The sequence below is a fragment of the Siniperca chuatsi genome, linkage group LG13, assembly GCF_020085105.1.
Source record: "Siniperca chuatsi isolate FFG_IHB_CAS linkage group LG13, ASM2008510v1, whole genome shotgun sequence".
Lineage (NCBI taxonomy): Eukaryota > Metazoa > Chordata > Actinopteri > Centrarchiformes > Sinipercidae > Siniperca > Siniperca chuatsi.
Window position 1 is genome coordinate 9,845,762 of NC_058054.1, and position 16,732 is coordinate 9,862,493.

General features: G+C 40.5%; 2 protein-coding genes across 6 annotated transcripts in view; one reads left to right on the top strand and one right to left on the bottom strand.

Annotated features, from left to right (window-relative positions):
* skila (SKI-like proto-oncogene a) overlaps positions 1 to 4,722 on the top strand; it is a 35,931-nt gene extending 31,209 nt beyond the window's left edge. For both annotated transcript variants that reach the window (XM_044221039.1, XM_044221040.1), the window contains exon 8: positions 194 to 4,722. In XM_044221039.1, the coding sequence (XP_044076974.1) occupies positions 194 to 454 (261 nt within the window). In that variant the 3' untranslated portion in view covers positions 455 to 4,722. The remainder of the gene's footprint in view (positions 1 to 193) is intronic.
* Positions 4,723 to 7,385: 2,663 nt separating this feature from the next.
* On the bottom strand, positions 7,386 to 14,640 carry gpr160 (G protein-coupled receptor 160). 4 transcript variants are annotated; one of them, XM_044221041.1, is made up of 3 exons: positions 14,520 to 14,624; positions 11,099 to 11,218; positions 7,386 to 9,484 (listed from the first exon to the last, which is right to left on the bottom strand). In XM_044221041.1, exon 3 carries the CDS (start codon positions 9,411 to 9,413, stop codon positions 8,541 to 8,543), a length of 873 nt encoding a protein of 290 aa, XP_044076976.1. In that variant the 5' UTR covers positions 9,414 to 9,484; positions 11,099 to 11,218; positions 14,520 to 14,624; the 3' UTR covers positions 7,386 to 8,540. The 4 variants fall into 4 exon arrangements, with proteins under 4 accessions (XP_044076976.1, XP_044076978.1, XP_044076979.1 ...); XM_044221043.1 differs by having other exon boundaries at positions 14,505 to 14,601; XM_044221044.1 differs by lacking the exon at positions 11,099 to 11,218 and having other exon boundaries at positions 14,520 to 14,640.
* Between the last annotated feature and the right edge of the window lie 2,092 nt (positions 14,641 to 16,732).

Sequence of the window (16,732 nt, forward strand, 5' to 3'; positions counted from 1 at the left end):
TAATGAACTTTTGTATTATGTGTTGCTGAATCATTCCTAGTCATCACAGAATCTTTTAATATGTCTAGAACTACACGCCATGACTTTATGACAGACTGTTGTTAAATGTGATAAGGTGTTAGACTAAATGTCTTCTAATGTGCTGTAGGGATACATTGACCTCATGTCTGTCTTTGTGTCTGTCTCCTCCCAGTTGTCAGAGCTGCGTCAGAGGCTGGAGCAGGCGGAGGCGGACCGGGAGGAGTTGCAGGAGGAGCTGCGCAGGGAGCGGGAGGCACGGGAAAAGCTTGAGCGCACAATCACCCAGCTCAAGCAGCAGATGGCCCAGTCTGGCACGGTGGGAGGTAGCCCCTCTCCTCCTCTTACCCCTTCCACTGTACCCCCTAACGCCCACTCCCCACCCTCCTCCTCCTCTTCCTCCTTCTCAGAGGCCCCAGTGACTGGCCAAAAGTAACTGCCACCCCTCTAGGCACCTCCCTCCCTCATTCCTCTCCCCAATCACCCACCAACTCTACAGACAAACAAATCAGCCTGAAGCAGAAAGGAGCTTCACATCTCCTCAGCCTGTTTTTAAGTCGTGCATCTCACCCTCCCCTCTTATTTCAGTGTAGGACGGACTTTTCTTTTTGTAATTTAACATCACTTAAAAGAAAAGTTTTATGTTGTGTTTTTATTATTCTTTATTTTGCTCCCCTCTCCTTTCTTTAAACAGTATTTAAAGATTTTTTTGGCATGTATGTTTTGATTTAATTTATAATTTTTATTGAACAAACAGCTGCTTCACAGACAGGAGTTTGGTCAAGTAGAGACCAACTCAACCCATCACTGTTTTGTTTTTTTCTCCCCCACAATTGTCACCCTCCTCTCCCATCCCTTCTTGCTCTCTCTGGATTGTGAAGCTAATGACTTGGAGATTTCAGACTTCAGCTCCGACACACAGACTCCTCTCAGCCTCACGGACATCTCTCCATGCTACTACCTGGCACGACAGCCAGTGCCCACGGACACATAATGGCGCCTGGTTTGCGTGCCCCTTCTCTGTCTCTCTGTATGTACAGCCCAAATGCTCAAGTACCAGCGACTGCAGGAAACTGCATGGACATTTCAATATAGTTGAAATGTCCTATTGCTCCTTATAAAACACAGAAAGAAAAGTCTAACAACATGTTAAAACATCAAATCTATATGGAGGAGAAAGACCTTTACTGTACAAAAAAAAAACAGATGTCGCAAAACCTCATGAAAATATGCCAATAGTGACGCTGAACTTGAAATGAGTGTTTTGAGTGTGACCCCCACAAGGTAGCTAGCTAGCAAATCGTCTGGCCTGGACCCCAGCTGTTCCTAACACAGACTAGTTGTCCTCCTCACTCTGCTGGGCAGCACCTGTTGTAGACCAAACAGTCTGTCGGTTGATCCACCAGCTGCCCAGTGTCTCCTCTAACCTGCTACCCCCCCAGGAGGCCTTGAACCTTCCACCGCTGTACGCTAGCGCCATTGCCCTCTGCTGGGAAACTGCTAAACACTGTTATTTTACACCCACTTTGGGCTAGACAGGAAACACTGTGCTGTTTCCGGCTTGGCATGAAGAAGCTCACAAATAGTGTTATGCACTTAACACGCTCTCCTCCCCCAGAATCCCCTGGGAAAGGAATGTGTCTGGACATGGGGGCTGATTGAGCCAGTGTAGCTTTTCTAAGAAAGAAGAAAGGCAGAGTCTCACATGTGCGGTAGCTGTACTGTGTTACCATAATACATACGACATCCTTGCATGCCCGCACACACTCGAGTGTGACAGTGCAGTCCAGGCATTCAGGCAGAACAATGGTCCCAGCGTTACTGGCAGATGATCAAAGCTCCAGTCTGTCCCTGTTTTCTGGACTTTCTTTTTTTGTATCATTTGACTTCATTGTTAGCAGACGGGTTTATCCCCACCCTGTTTGTTAGAGGGTCAGTTAAGAATGTGGGTCGCAGGTGAAAGCAGTTAGTCCAGGGTTTGGGCCTCAGGTCTGGCCCCTGCTTCACGTTATTCTGCCTGGCTGAACAAACAGCACCGGGCAGGGAGAGGAAGCGAGGGGAGGCGAGGATTGAGGGGAGCGCTTGGGGGACTGGTACACTCTTCCCCGCGGCAGGCTGGGTGGCCCAGACGCCGGAGGTACAGAGGGAACGCTTTTTGTTTTGTGCCGTCAGAATGGGGGCAGCTGTTGTTGTCTGGGGGCCTCTGCCCACCCTCGGGCGAAACTGTACAGGATCCCCACATCTCTCAACAACCTCCCTCCCTCCTCCTCTCCCACAAAACAGCCGTCACTCACTCACACATACCCGTCCATCCATCTCCAGTGCCAGATCAGCTGGGGGTGTGCAGTGTTTTGTAGATGCCCAGGAGAGCGAGCCGACATCCAGCCAGAGGAAAAAAGGACTTTTATTGTGTCAGTTGCCAGGCGAAAGCGCTTTTTATTGCCACTAAGGAGATCCCTGTAAGCAAGTGTGTGTGTGTGTGTGTGTGTGTGTGTGTGTGTGTGTAAATAATTGTTTAAAAAGAGAAGGGGATCGGCCTCAGCTAACCGCTGAGCTTTTTTTATGCATCTGCTATAAATGCAAATTGATAAGACATTCCACTGTGCTCCATCCTGTTCAATGCAGATTTTCTTACACAGCTTCCCTTTACAATAACAGATCTTAAAGACTGGGCAGAGTACAGTTGTGGTTTGTTGATTGTCATAAAAGCAGGTGCAGGTGCAAGCCAGTAAAATCAAACTCATGCCGCAAATGTACACTCTACTGTTGTTCCATTTAAACCTTTATTGAAATTATGAAAGAAAATATTTAACGTATTAACTAAAGATTTATATTCACTTTGTAAATACAGTAGTCATTAATATATTAACTGTTCTTATATGAAAAATCTTCAAAAGGTTATAAATTGGACCCGAACTAAGGCTTCAGATGTTTTTGCTTTCTTTTTTAAAAAAAGTGATCTTTGCAGATATCAGAACTTGGCTTTTGTCGAGTGGATGTGGGGGAGTGAAACGCATGGTTTATTGAGACATGATGCAGGACAAAGGCAAAATAGGAAAAAAAAAACTTTGTTATACACTTTTCCCCCTTTTCTGAACTGATGCATTTGTTTTTTGTGCATTTCATCTTGACGGACTGTTTAATGTAATGTAATGAGCTTTTCCCTCTTTGTTAACCCCCCACCCCCATTAAAAACAGAACATTTGTGCATTTTTGGAAAATAGAAAACAAACTAAAAATGATTTTTTTTGCATGTTTTGCTGCCCCATATGTTTTGTCACCGGACCACTCTATCTATCTGTTCAAAAAAAAGAAAAGAAAGATGTTTCCTTCCACATAATGCACAAACTATTGAGATGGCTCATATGCATGAACACTGAACATGTGCAAGTTTTATATCATTATTGGTTTAGAGGTTGGCTAAATATAAAGTTAGATAATGAAGAACATAAAATGTAGCCTAGTTTAATTTGGAAATTATGTGTGTGTGTGTGTGAGAGAGAGAGAGAGAGAGAGAGAGTGAGTGTGTGTTTTGGCCTCCCATGTCTGACTGAAGCACAGCAGCTATATAAAGGGAAAGAGAAAAACTTGCTCATGTAGCTCTGAATGTGTTATGTTTTCTGATTCTGATCATATATCCTTGTCTGGATGTGTTATCACTCAAAAGATAATCAGTATTCGTTTTTATTGACTTAATTACCTCTTCAGCAGAATAAAAAAAACAAAAACAAAAAAAAATCATTTTAACTCATCACATTAGCAGATAACGAATCGGTTATCGCTGTAATCTTACTTTCTGTGTAATTTGCATTTTATACACAAGGGGGCGTTGTTTAGCTTATTTTTATTAAACACCATAATGGAAAAAAGGACTAAATGTAAATGAAAGGGGAGAAAACTCCCTTGTAACACGGTGTGCTGGGCCTTTTTGCTTTTTGGAGTGTTATGAGAACTTGGATATGCTTTGTACACAGAATATTTACAGGTGTGAAGTTTGCCCAACTGACAAAAACAAGATGAAAGGAGTGGAGCTGTACCGTGTGGACACATTTGAATACAGGATTTATATACCCATTGCCTCCTGACTATGTGAAGAAAACTAGTAAACAAATCCAAGGTGACCTTTGAACTGTTTCAGGTGGTATGCTTTGTAGTTGGGTGCACAACTTTCAGCCAGTAATTATTCTATGCCAGTGTGGGAGAAGTAGGAAGTAGGGCTGCATTGGTGATTGATAACACAGGTCACTGGTTACTAAAAATAGGTACACCATGTTTTAATTTATACACATCCTGCTATAGATTAAAAAAATATTCATGGCTTAGCTAAAAAGAACCCCTTTTCCTCCTCAGTGCTGTTCTGAAACATGAAACACAGTGTCTGTGTATGACCATTGCATACTACGTTGCCAATACTACAGTGTAATGAGACTTTTGTTCTTGCATGAATCGAGACACTGTTCTCCTACCTCATGTTGTGATATAAAAAGATGTTTTTTAAGCAGAAGACACTGCATCTCTAACTGTTTATCATTGATATTTACTAGTAAATTACATACCTGTAAATGCTTTTAGCTAATACCTCAGTTGTATCTAGTGTTTCTTTTTCTTTCTGTTTTTGCCCTTCCCTGATTTCAGATCTTGTAAATATACCCTGTATAGACAATGAACTTGGATCAAATTCAAGTAAAGTTCTGTAGTGTCAAACCAGTGTTGTCTTTTGCCTTTCTTATCTGCTTGTCATGCTGATTTTATACTGATAACTTCCTTTTTGATTTCACACATTTGCACAAGAATTGAAAGTCACAGGAGCTGCTGATGTGGTTTTAACTTTAGCATGAATGTAAATTTCAGGAGAGAAAGCAGCAGCAGCTGTATACTGCTGTACAGCTGATTTAAAGAATATGAACGCACTGAAGCCGTGGTGTGCGCAAACGTAAAAGGAAGAGGGGTAAAAATTCTCAAAAATGCTATCTCCAGAGCCATTCTGATAACTTTAGATCGATTTGATTTTGATAATCGATTACAGTAATTTTTCATGGAAAAATGACTAAATCTGCTGGTTCCGTTCTCAAATGTAAAGATTTCCTGGTTTTCTTTGTCTTATAGGACAGTAAAGTGAATATCTTACATTGTTGTTGGCACAAAACAAGCATTTCATAAATTATTAATCAATAAATCTAAATATTTGGCAGATTAATCAATAATTTCAGTAACCACAATGGCAGCCCTGAATATGGTACAAGTATATCTTCTGATATCTTTTCCTGGCTATATTTGTAACATGTAGAGCAGAGACTATTTAATTAGACCCCAAATTTATTATTAAATCTGGCCTGCAAAATCTTTTTTTTCCATTTAGATTTTCCATTGTACATCTTATTTTAGAGTAATCATTTAATTTTCTAGCATGGCTGCAAAATAAAGTCCAACAGCACAACTGACACCAAAATGGCTGCTCTAAACCTAAAAGGGAAGTTTACCTGGACCACAGACAGTTTCAAGAGAGGTGGACAGTTCCTCTTTGCCTTGTTGTTGGAGTTTCCTGTCTCACCTGCAGAGAAAAGGCTGCCGTTTTCCTGGAAAACAATCTGAAGCAGCACCGTGGAGACATTTGCTGATTAGCACCTGTGATTAACACAAAGCAGCACTGAGGCTGATGGGAATATCATTAGTTTTGCAGCTCAATATTGAACAAACTAAAATGAATGAATGTTAATGATTTATTGGGAAAAGTACTTGCCAAAGTATTATTTAAACTATCTGACTAATGTTTAAATTAATTTTGTTATCACAGTCAGATAAGCCAAAAGTTATTTGTAAATTAGGTGCCTTCTTGAAGAATGTTCTACCTTTGTTTAAGTAATTTGTTGAACTTTATTCCTGCCTATACCATCGTTCTGTTATGATCATATTGTAAGTTTTTCCAAACCATGCAATCATGGTCTTGAGTCAAAAATCTATCTGAATCTGAAAAACTTGATGATTGTGCCAATTTATGGGATCACCAAACTTATCACAATTCATCCTTTAATTAATCAATTTAATAGTTGTTGATAGATTTCACTCAGAATCACAAATGTCAACCTCATGGTGGCAAATTAAATGTCAAGGGATCACCAAAGTCAGTAAGATTCCTCATTTGGGAACCATGAATGTCAAAATTTTGTGCCAATCTGTCTTGTAAATGTTGAGATGTTGAGACAGGTCACTGGGTAAGTGAAAACTTTGACCTGCTGGTGGTGCTAGATGAGAAGTCAGGGGAGCACCAAAGTCATTAGGCTTGTTTCGCCTCGCCTGGAAAATGGATGAGATCAGGCGGCAGCAGCAGCGGGCGGGGACAAAAAGCTGCTGTTAAGCAGCCCCCGAAAGGTCATGGCGAGGAGGACTACTTTTGCGTTCCCTCGCAAAATTTTCTTCTTCCATTCCTTTAGAGCTACATGTCTATTTCCACTCTGCTGCTCCCAGCGCAACGCAACAGTATATCAGCTCATTGAACTTTACTTTGAACTGGGCATTAAGTATGCTGATATAGTACTACTGCTCAATAAGACATGCATGGTTATGTAATTAGTGAAAGTAAAATTAAACTAATTCTTAAGAGATCTTAGAAGAAGGAAGCAGTACGGTGATCTGCAGGATGCTGTCGGTTTCAAACAAGAAGGCGACTGAAATGCTGCAAACAGAGTCTTTGGTTCTGTCACAGAAAGAGCAGACAGCATTAAACCACTTACAAAAAGTGTCAGGAACTGCATTCCTGATGTATCTCAGTTTTTGTTTTTGCACAAGGTCGTCTGTTCTTTGCACAAAACAAATTAAAGTAACCTTTAATGCTGAAACAGGTTTTGGTAGAAGGCCTGTTGCTGTAAGTGTGGAGCAATAACTGATGTTCCTCATACATACAACTCCTACCTAGATGTTTAATAATCTGATAACTTCTTTGCAATAGACATCATATAAGGTGAAGTCTCCATAAACAGTACTGCATGCATCAACTTAACTCATACCTTCCATTACAAATAGACATATGGCTCAGAAGCAATGGAAGAAGAAAAGTATTGTGAGGGAACAAAAAGTAGCCCTCAAAAAAATTCTCGCCATGACCTTTTGGGGGCTCTGTAGTTTCCAGCAGCCTTCAAAGAATATACAGGAAGTTCCAGAAACATTTATATCCTGTTAGATCCATCTGTAGGCTGCCTTTAGTTTGCAGACCACGTTCAGATAATTATGGCTAAAGAAATCGTGTATATGTGTTTTTGATCGCTGATGAAGTTGAAGCAGGAGAGATCCCCATACTTTTCCATGAAGATGGACAATAAACAATAATAATTAATCTACTTTTCACAGTGGTCAGAGAATGACTGGGCAGATTTTAGACCTTGGAAGTCATATTTATTGAATAATTATAGCCTACATAGAAAATGTATGTAAAGTCATTTAAAAATCTGAACAGTCCAAACATTCTCACAGCTACATACATAGGCTACACACGGAGAGGAAAAGCAACACTTATGACTACAAGACATAAGTTTCCTTCAGTGATGAACTAATTAGACTCTGTTCCAAACATTTGTGTTATTATTGTGTTATTAAGATGTTTTCTGTCGCTTGACAATAGTTATAACCTGGAATTCTTGGACTAAACATATTCCACTTCTCTGGCTGACAAACGTTATCAAGCTGTAATTAAGCTTTCTTATAATGTTTATTTATTGATTTATTTATATTTGTGTGTAATTATATATATGTGGAAATGTGTGTATTCTATCCTTTGTCCTTTTTATGTCTGCCTTGTAAAGCACTTTGTAATTGCTTGTTTTGATAAGTGCTATATGAATAACTTTGTATTATTATTATCAACCACACAAGATCTATCAAGAGATCACAGAGTAAACCTTCGATGCGCAACATGAGACTAATATCCTACAATCTAGCATTAAATATTACAATTACACAGAAAATTTGGATTTTCTACAAAACGTGGTGTTTGTAAAGCCAATCAGCTCTTTCATCAGGCGACAGCCAGGCGTTTCCCATCATGCCGGGGGTCTTGCAGTCGGTGGAGAGCAGCTGCGGTGCCTGGCTCTAAACTGCGGCTACCTCGATCTCGTGAGGTTATCATTGCCCACGTGTGCATGACGTCAGAGCAAGTCGGGATCAAGTCCGGCACAAATCTAACTGGCGTGCATTGTGTGGTGAACGATTCTGCGCAGACCTGGCTCATCTCAAATGAGCCTATTAGGATTCATTTTCTGGGGACCATAAATGTCTGGACCAAACTGCATGGCAGTCCGTCCAATAGTTGTTGAGATATTTTGGTCTGGGCCAAAGTGGTGGACCTGACAGATCCACATTCATAAAGCTAGCTTGACTACAAAAACAACAACATTTCTCTAGAAATACAAATTATTTTTTTCCTATAAGACATTTAGGTCTCAGTGGCTAATTCCACGTCTTCTAACGCATGTCCTATGTGTATTATTTGCTTTGTGCGGTCATGTTCTGTCCTCTGCAGCCAAACTAAATTAAAGTCTCCACTCACAGAAGCTGTCGGGAGGAACTGCTGCCAAGCCCTGTGCTTGCTGCGAGGCTGGACAGACTGCACATAAAATGACTGCTATAAGAAGGCTGTTGAGGAAGCAGAGCCAGGCAATGTTCAGACCCAGGTATGCAGGTATTCCCACAGGTAGCAGGAGGAGCACAGCCAGAAAAAACAGGAATAGAGCCCATGTGCTCAGAAACATAGTCACAGTCTGGTGAACAACACTTCCTCTGGAGTGAGTTCTACTTCGGTCTGTGATTTGGTCTTTCAGAGGAGGATTTTTTAATAATTGTGTGCTCCACCCAGCATGCAGCGTTACACAGCCCAGAGTCAGGAGGAGCAACATGGCAACCTGCAGGTTCTGAGAGGTGTGGAAGACCCAGCACTGGTGAATCTGGTTGTAAGACACATCCTCCAAGACAGGAATGAAGTCAGATAGCAGGAAGACATAGAGAGCAGTGAGGAACCACAGGAGGCCGGTCACAAATAAGCAAACAATCCATCTGGCCCTGGCGGTGGTGGGTTGCAACCTCCGAGTGACAGTGCAGAAATGATCCAAACCAGCCAGGACTACAAGTGGCCACTGCAGAGCACTGTAGACTTGTCCAAGGATTTGAACAAGCAAACATACATGGTACATGGTCAGCTTCGAGCCCAGGAGGAGGATGTATCCATCAGCGTGGATGTGAAGGGTGGTGACAGAGAGGGTCAGGGTTGTGTCGACGACAGCGAGGGAAACACTGAAAACTCCCAGGAAGCTTTTGCAGATGTGGTTCCTCTGGAAGAACACAAGGGTCCAGTTGAACAGACATTTTCCTCCCAGACCGAGCAGGATGGAGGGGATGGAGATATTCATAGTGTGCAGTCTGGGAGAGTTTTTAACCAAAGGTGCAGCAGGTTCTGTGGGGCACTGTGGAGGCTCTGCTGCTGCAGGGGGAAAAGCATCATTTTAAAATTAAAGCCACTAAAAAAACTCATATTTCTATATAACATAAAATATTCATGACTAAATAAGCAATAATCAAAGTTAAACCTGCAATAACTGATCTTTTTTGGCGACTTGGGGGCAGCAGAAACAAGTTGTGAACACAACACTGACAAACTTGTTAGCAAACATTTGCTTATTTACACATCCAGCACTTATGGAGCAACATTAGCTTTCATTTGGAGTTGTGTTTCTGACCACCTGATGAATTTAAGTCCAATATTCACTCTCTTTTACCTTTGGTTTGGTCCCCACCAACTCCTGAGGGAAATATCTGACTCTTTAGCTGCTCAATGCTCCACTATGTTCACCAGCTAGTCGCTAACTGTGTCTGTCTGCTATTTGGTGGTGAGCAGGTAGCGTGCAGTGGGTTTTTAGAGCTTTTTTGCTGAAAACTGTGGCCGATGACAACGCTATGAGAGTGAACCAAAACAGTAAAGTTATGAACTGTAAAACCAAAACAATGAGCTGAAAGATGCTAAAACGCTCCGTAGTGGAACTGCAGAGTCAGGTGAATTACCCTTTTCACATGCAAGTAGTCATATGATATATTGTTAACATAAAAGTATTTATTATAGCTGCTAAGTTCAGACAAAAACATTGTTAATTATTATTTATTAAGAATTTAACACTCAAAAACTCATCATGGCTATTTGGCTGTGGTTTGTTCAGATTTGACTGACAGTGCTGGCAACATTAGAAAAAAACCCCACAACTGTCATCAGATTTGAATTCAAATGTTGCTAAACTCTGACTGGTGCGCATGTCGAAGGAAATTGTGTTTAGTGCATAATCTTTTTATAACCTAGATGTATTTATTTTTATCAAAGCAACCATATTGTTTGCGTTTCCCGATGCGTTTCATTGTAATCAAAGAAAGCAATGAATTTATGATCAGAAAACAACACACGAACATTAGTGAGAACCAAGGCCGTTTTGTTGGGTAGAGCCTGGGAAGTAGCTGATTAGCACCGATATCACAGGGGAGAGACAGTGAAAGTCCTTTTGCCAGGAATCGTATCTATGTTGCTGGATCCTCCTGTTCTGTAGTAGTCTAGAATAAAGTTTAGGCCGTCAGGTGTGTCATTTAGTAGTGACACATGAATCGTACCCATAAGAAAGTTACCATGTGTAATAGCACCTCCTAGTGGGTAACAATGTAAAGGCATATGATCCCGCCTTTAATTCACAACCAATCAGAGACTTTCAGTGACTTCCTGTTTTGATCGTTGACCAACCAGAAACATCACATCCCATCATGAGGAGCTTAGTAAGAAAGGTTTAAAAACCAATGCTGGGAGAAATGTCGTCCTGCATTCAGAATCCAGACCCTTCCTATTCCAGATTTGTATTGTATTTAATGCAATCCGAAGAATAAACTACTTTGTACTAAACTGAGAGTTTTGTTCTTCTGTGTCTCACTGTTTCGTTTCTATGAACCTGATAGTGGTTATTTATTTAAAGTTATTGAAGGCTGAACAAGGAAAAGAAAATCAACTGCAACAAACAAATACATGACATCACCCTTTTTCCAAATGAGCCCCTACTGCTCATACCTTATTTAAACATTTCCTGTGTCTGCATGGAGACAGCGTCCCATAGTTACCAGGATCTTCTTTTCCTTTTTTTAAGCCAGTCTTCCAGTCAAGGCTTGCAGAAAAAATCTGTCAAGGAAGCTGAAATAACCGAAACAAACCAAAACAAAAGATGAGCTGAAGTTAGCAATGCCTTCAATCCAGGAATGTCAAGCTTCCTGAAGGACTGCAAATTTTACAAACAAACTTGTCCAAACATGTGCTTGTCATTCAGTCTGCAACCGATTTGACTGTCAACTCACCCACTAGAACAATCTGATTCACAGTAGTGACAATAATCTCAACCAGGAAATGGAGCCCAGGTACTCAGACTAGACTGTATGTTAATACATAAGGCTCAAAGAGCTATGCTCTTTGTAGCTATATATGCTCACACTCTGTAGCACAGTCACACTCTAAGTCGCTCAGAGAATATTATCTTATATGAATATTACAGTTATTTGTGTTGGGAAATGACTTGTACAGGATACTGCTTCAGGGCCGAGAGGGCACAAAGAGCATGCGCTAGATATTTATTTTCTGGGAAAATGGAGATCTGAAGTGGGGATGTTAAGATTTTATAAATAAAAGTTACACATTTTGGATTTTAAAAGGGGACTGTTATAGTTTTGTTTGCTTTCCCTCCAGTTTTGATTGTTGGCCCTTCCTTGATTGTTTGCACCTGTGTCTCGTTGTCTCACCTCCCCTAGAGTATTTAGTCCGGGTCTCTGTCTTTGTTCAGTGTTGGGTTATTGTTGTTACTTCATGGTGATTCCTGTCTGATGTTGTGCCTATCGTGAGTTTTATTCCTGGTTTGTGAGTGTTCCTGACATTTTGTGTATGTTGCCGTTTGGTGCACTTTTGTTGTACCTGGTTCCTGTGCCCAATTCCCCAATATTCTTACTGTGAGTTCTGCTTTGGATTCTTCGTCTCTCGTGGACCTTGGTTGTAGTCTGGCTTTTGTACTTTACCTGCTCCCTATTGGACTGTTTAGCTACATTGGACCACCACTGCCAGCCGGTAACCCATTTTCCTGTTGCCTGTTTGTTACCTGTCTTCCTGTACCTGCCAGTAAACCACATCACCCCCAATAAACACTGTAGCCATCTGGCTACTTCATCTCATACCGCTTCCTGGTCATCTGCCTTTGGGTCCACATACCACTATACGGCACACGCGACAGGAACAGCAATATTTTTCATACAGTGTCCTGACGTTTGACTAATTTTAGGCTTAGAGATACATAAATAAGTATGATTTGGTGCTATGTAAATAAAATTGAATGCATAAAATTTAATTGAAATAAAGACTTTTTTTAAACTACATATTTTCTATTGAAACACCCCAATGTCCCTTTAGTAGCGATTCTGAAGTGCAATTTTTTGATAAAGGTAAAATGTATCACAATATACCATTATAAATGAAGCATTGTGGTGCTACAGAGACGCCCTGGCCTACAAATCATATTCTCCAGATGTAAGGGAACATGCTTGTTTGGTACAGACCCCAGCAAAACTCACATCATTTTAATATTTTTTTTCAATGAACATTAAATAAAAAAAATACCATTCCCACTTAAATCATGACTGGTATCGCAATATCTATCAAAATAATTGCAATATGATTTTTTTTTTTTTTGCATATCGTTCAGCCCTATATCACACAATCTTCTATAGATGGAGTTTGCCCAGTTGTCACAGAATTGTTGATTTATTTCTTCTGAGGACCTTTCGTCCATGTTGGCTTAAAAGTTGAGATTTAAAGTTCATTCTTCACCTTGGAAACAGCAGTTGACAAAACCACTAGATCCACTCAGTAATAATTTTTTTATTTTTGTCAACTGCTGTTTCCAAGGTGAAGAATGAACTTTAAATCTGTGCATATATCTGTGCACATTTTCTTTTTATAGTTATTTCGTAGAAAAATTGCCTGCAGCCTGAGGGGAAAAAATGAAGAGTTCTTCGGGTACAAAAATAATCAATTTATTTCATGTGCGGAAGGTGATAAAACGATGGTCCTTTGACCGAATCGTCAGTTTGTCAGATTTGTGTCACCTTTTGCACATAAATAAATGTATTCTTTTTGCATCTGAAGAACTTTTTTTTTCTTCCCTCAGTTTAAGTTTTTTTTCTCAGTGTGCAGGAAACTTCTCTCAGAAATGCAACTGCTGATTTTGACTACACACACACACACACACACCTGACACTATATTTTAAAAAGCCTGGATTCAAGAGCACAAACCCTTTTGCAGTCTTCAGACTCTCTTAAGATTTTATATCTGGCATGTTGTCTGTAAAGCACTTTGTAACCCCGTAACACGTACACCCAGTTTCCGGTTTATTAGGTGCACCAGCTAAAACTAATACAACAGTCATGCAACTAACCCTAACTTCATAAAGGCTATGATGTTAGAGAGGTGTTGATTCCACCTTTTGATCCTTTTTGAGGATTTAGTTTGTTCTGCTGTTGAGCTGTTTCGAATTAGAGGTGTTTCTAATATTTTGTCCACCTCATTTAAATGAATGATGATCAACTAAACATGAACTTCTTTAGTTGAAATTCAGGTTATGTTCATGTCTTGTTTCACCACTCCAACGGTATTTGTGTTTATAGTGGGCTGGGCTCTTTGGTTTGCATAACACTTTTGTGTGCCAAATAAACTGGCAGTGTATAAATAAAGGTTATCATTATTATTACAGCTATTTAACAAGATTTTATTCCTGGTAGAGGAGAGAAAACTCTTAGAAATCAGCTTTTAGACCATCATGCAGAGAAACACAACTAATTAATTAAAATGAACAAATGAATTTACAAAAAATGTAATGTCAAATAAAATGGACATGAAAAAATATCCAGATCAATAGACGATTTTACAGTATTTTCAAGCCTCTAAGTCGATTGACTTGGGTACGGAGGTGCTGCTTGGCCTCGTGGCTACAACCCTGTATTATCTTACTCGCTTTTGTTTTGGATAGTGGCCCCAGTTAATTGTTTTGATAGTTGGTGAGCATTTTGACAAAATAAATCTTTTGTTTTGGGTCTAAACTACCATTCACTCACCCTGTAAACCCAGTAGTAAATGTTCTACAGATAAAAATAACACACAAGAGTTTGACCTTAATGGGAAGCTGACATTGACTAAATATTTACGCAGGGAAACAAAGTCGCATTTTGCACTGTTAAGTTGCCATTATCAGAGAGAGAACTGAGCAAAAAATACAAATGTATCAAGTACTTTTCAGTCTTTTCATTGCATTTTTCAATTAAGAATGTTTCAAGGCTGCAAAGAAGCAGCAGAGGATTTATTTACCAAAGTCAGCTTTACAATTCACATCTACATTTCTCTCAGTTTGACAGGAGACTTTTGCAACACAACACTCTCACGTACCTTTGGGTTCATTACCTGTGTGAATGCAGTTATCTGATGCTAAATGCAGGACGGTACTGTATGTCTGTCTCCGTTTCCTTTTTGAGTTTATCAAATATGCTTGATCCACCTTCAGTGTAGAAGAAGGCGTGGTTGGTGGAATAGGAAGCCAGTTAGGCAACATATGTATCAGCTCTGAATAAGGAAGCTCTTAAATCATATACTGTTAACCCTCGTAATTAATAATCTGTACAGGATTTTTTTTCTTACATGGAGTGGTGTTCAAACAACCAAGCAATGCACTAAGTACACAATGTTTTATTTCATGTAAGACTTTTTATGCAGTCCAATTGGATAGCAGAGCATTTCCCACAGTACAAAAGAGCATGTAGACGTTAACTGTGGGCCAAAGTGCAAACAAGGTGTGGTTTCAGGATATGACTATAAAGAGAGAACCAACTCAGTGTAGTCTACTCCAGTTCTGTTTAGTTTTCATTCATGGTATTCAACTTCAATGCAAATGTGTCTTAAAGCCCATTAGAATACTGTAATAGTTCAAACATTAAGCAATGCTTGTCTAAACAAGGCGTTTAGACTGTTTACTCTTTCCTCTTAGTCAAAATGTAGCTGTCAGCGTCAAAACTGGGCTGTGTTTGAACTGTTTCATGAACAAGCCTTGTAACTAATAAAGGCTTTTAATCAAAACTCCACATACTCCTGCTCTTCTACATGTGCACATATTTAAAGTCTTTGTTTTGTTAATGAAGACAAACAGGGCCGAGACAGTTATGTGAATGGATGAATTATTCAGACCAAAGGCATCTACTGAAATCAGATATCTTTATTTGGTATTTCAAGTGAGAACAGCCACCTAACTGGAGACAAACTGGAGACAAATATGTTGTTACAGATTGTGTAACACTAGTGCTACTGAATTGCAAAAGCCCTCTGGTTGAATGAAATGATGCAGCACTTAAATTGGAAAAGCTCAGAGTATGTGTGTCATAATTCCCTTGAAAACTTTAACTAAATATGCTCGACCTTTCTCAATTATGCTAACAGCATTGTCGTGTCCCAAATCCAGGTTTTGAGTATGTAGTCTGTCCACAGTGGAAAAGGGACAAAATAAAGTATTCTCAAACCAGGAAGCATGCAAACTAAATATGGTTGATTTTTAAGTGTGCTGTTGATGCACACTATTATCCCACAATGCAATGCACAAAGGAAGTGGAGGAGCTGCTCACAGCTGGCAGTCATTCAAATAAATTGTGCATGTTGGTGAAACGGCTCCAAAAAAATCTTGGAAAACAAAAAAATCAGTATTAAATCTTTTTGATGTCTCTTTGTGAAGGTTAATAGGCAGTAGCTTTCCAAAGTTGCAGCTTGATTCACATCTGACATAATGTGTAATTTCTTGTCAGTATAAAATGTTAGTATAAGATATGTTGATTTTTTTTTAATACTAACTGCTAAAACAGTATACTAGGATGATTAGTATGTAGTACATACTGTATAGAATTTGTATGTAGTATGGATTTGAGACCAGTGGTGGAAAGTAACATTTACTCAAGGTCTGTACTTAAAGGTGCAATATGTAAGATTCATACTCCAAACAAATAGGGGGCAGCACATCACGAGAGTAACTGCTAACTGCTGCTAACTGTAGCTGCCACTGGCTAGTTAGCTCAGTTAGCCGAGCAGCTAGCGGTCCAATTGCTCGCTGACTCTGCCCGGACTGGGAATTCGGACCACTGTGGAGTGTTGGTGTTTACACTGCTAACGCAGGAGGGGGAGGTTTTATGGCCTGGGGTAGGGGTGGGGACCCAGTGGGGAATGCTGGTGGGGAGCGGTGCTGGAATGGGCACCAGAACTGGAGCTGGTTGAGCGGGCAAGGGAACCGGGCTTAGCAGCCTCCCAGTGAAGATGGCTGGACTGGGACCGAACACAGCCCCCGAGACTGATGGAGGCCAGTTTGACGAAAGGGAATACAGTACCGAGATGATTTACAGTGGCTCTGACCAGGACTCTTGACTCTGGGGACAACGGAGACATGGCAGGTTCAGGAGAGGTGTGAAGCGGAGGAGCGAGAGGGAGGTCGGGCATCAGTCAGCACCCACCTCCAGAGGCCTGAGCAGGGGTTACGGTGGGGTCAGCCCCAGGGTACCAGGAGCCAAACCCGGCAAGAAAACCACCTCTGTGTTGTTGGACTGAGGGCAGACTGGACGCTATAGTGACTCACTATCGCATCT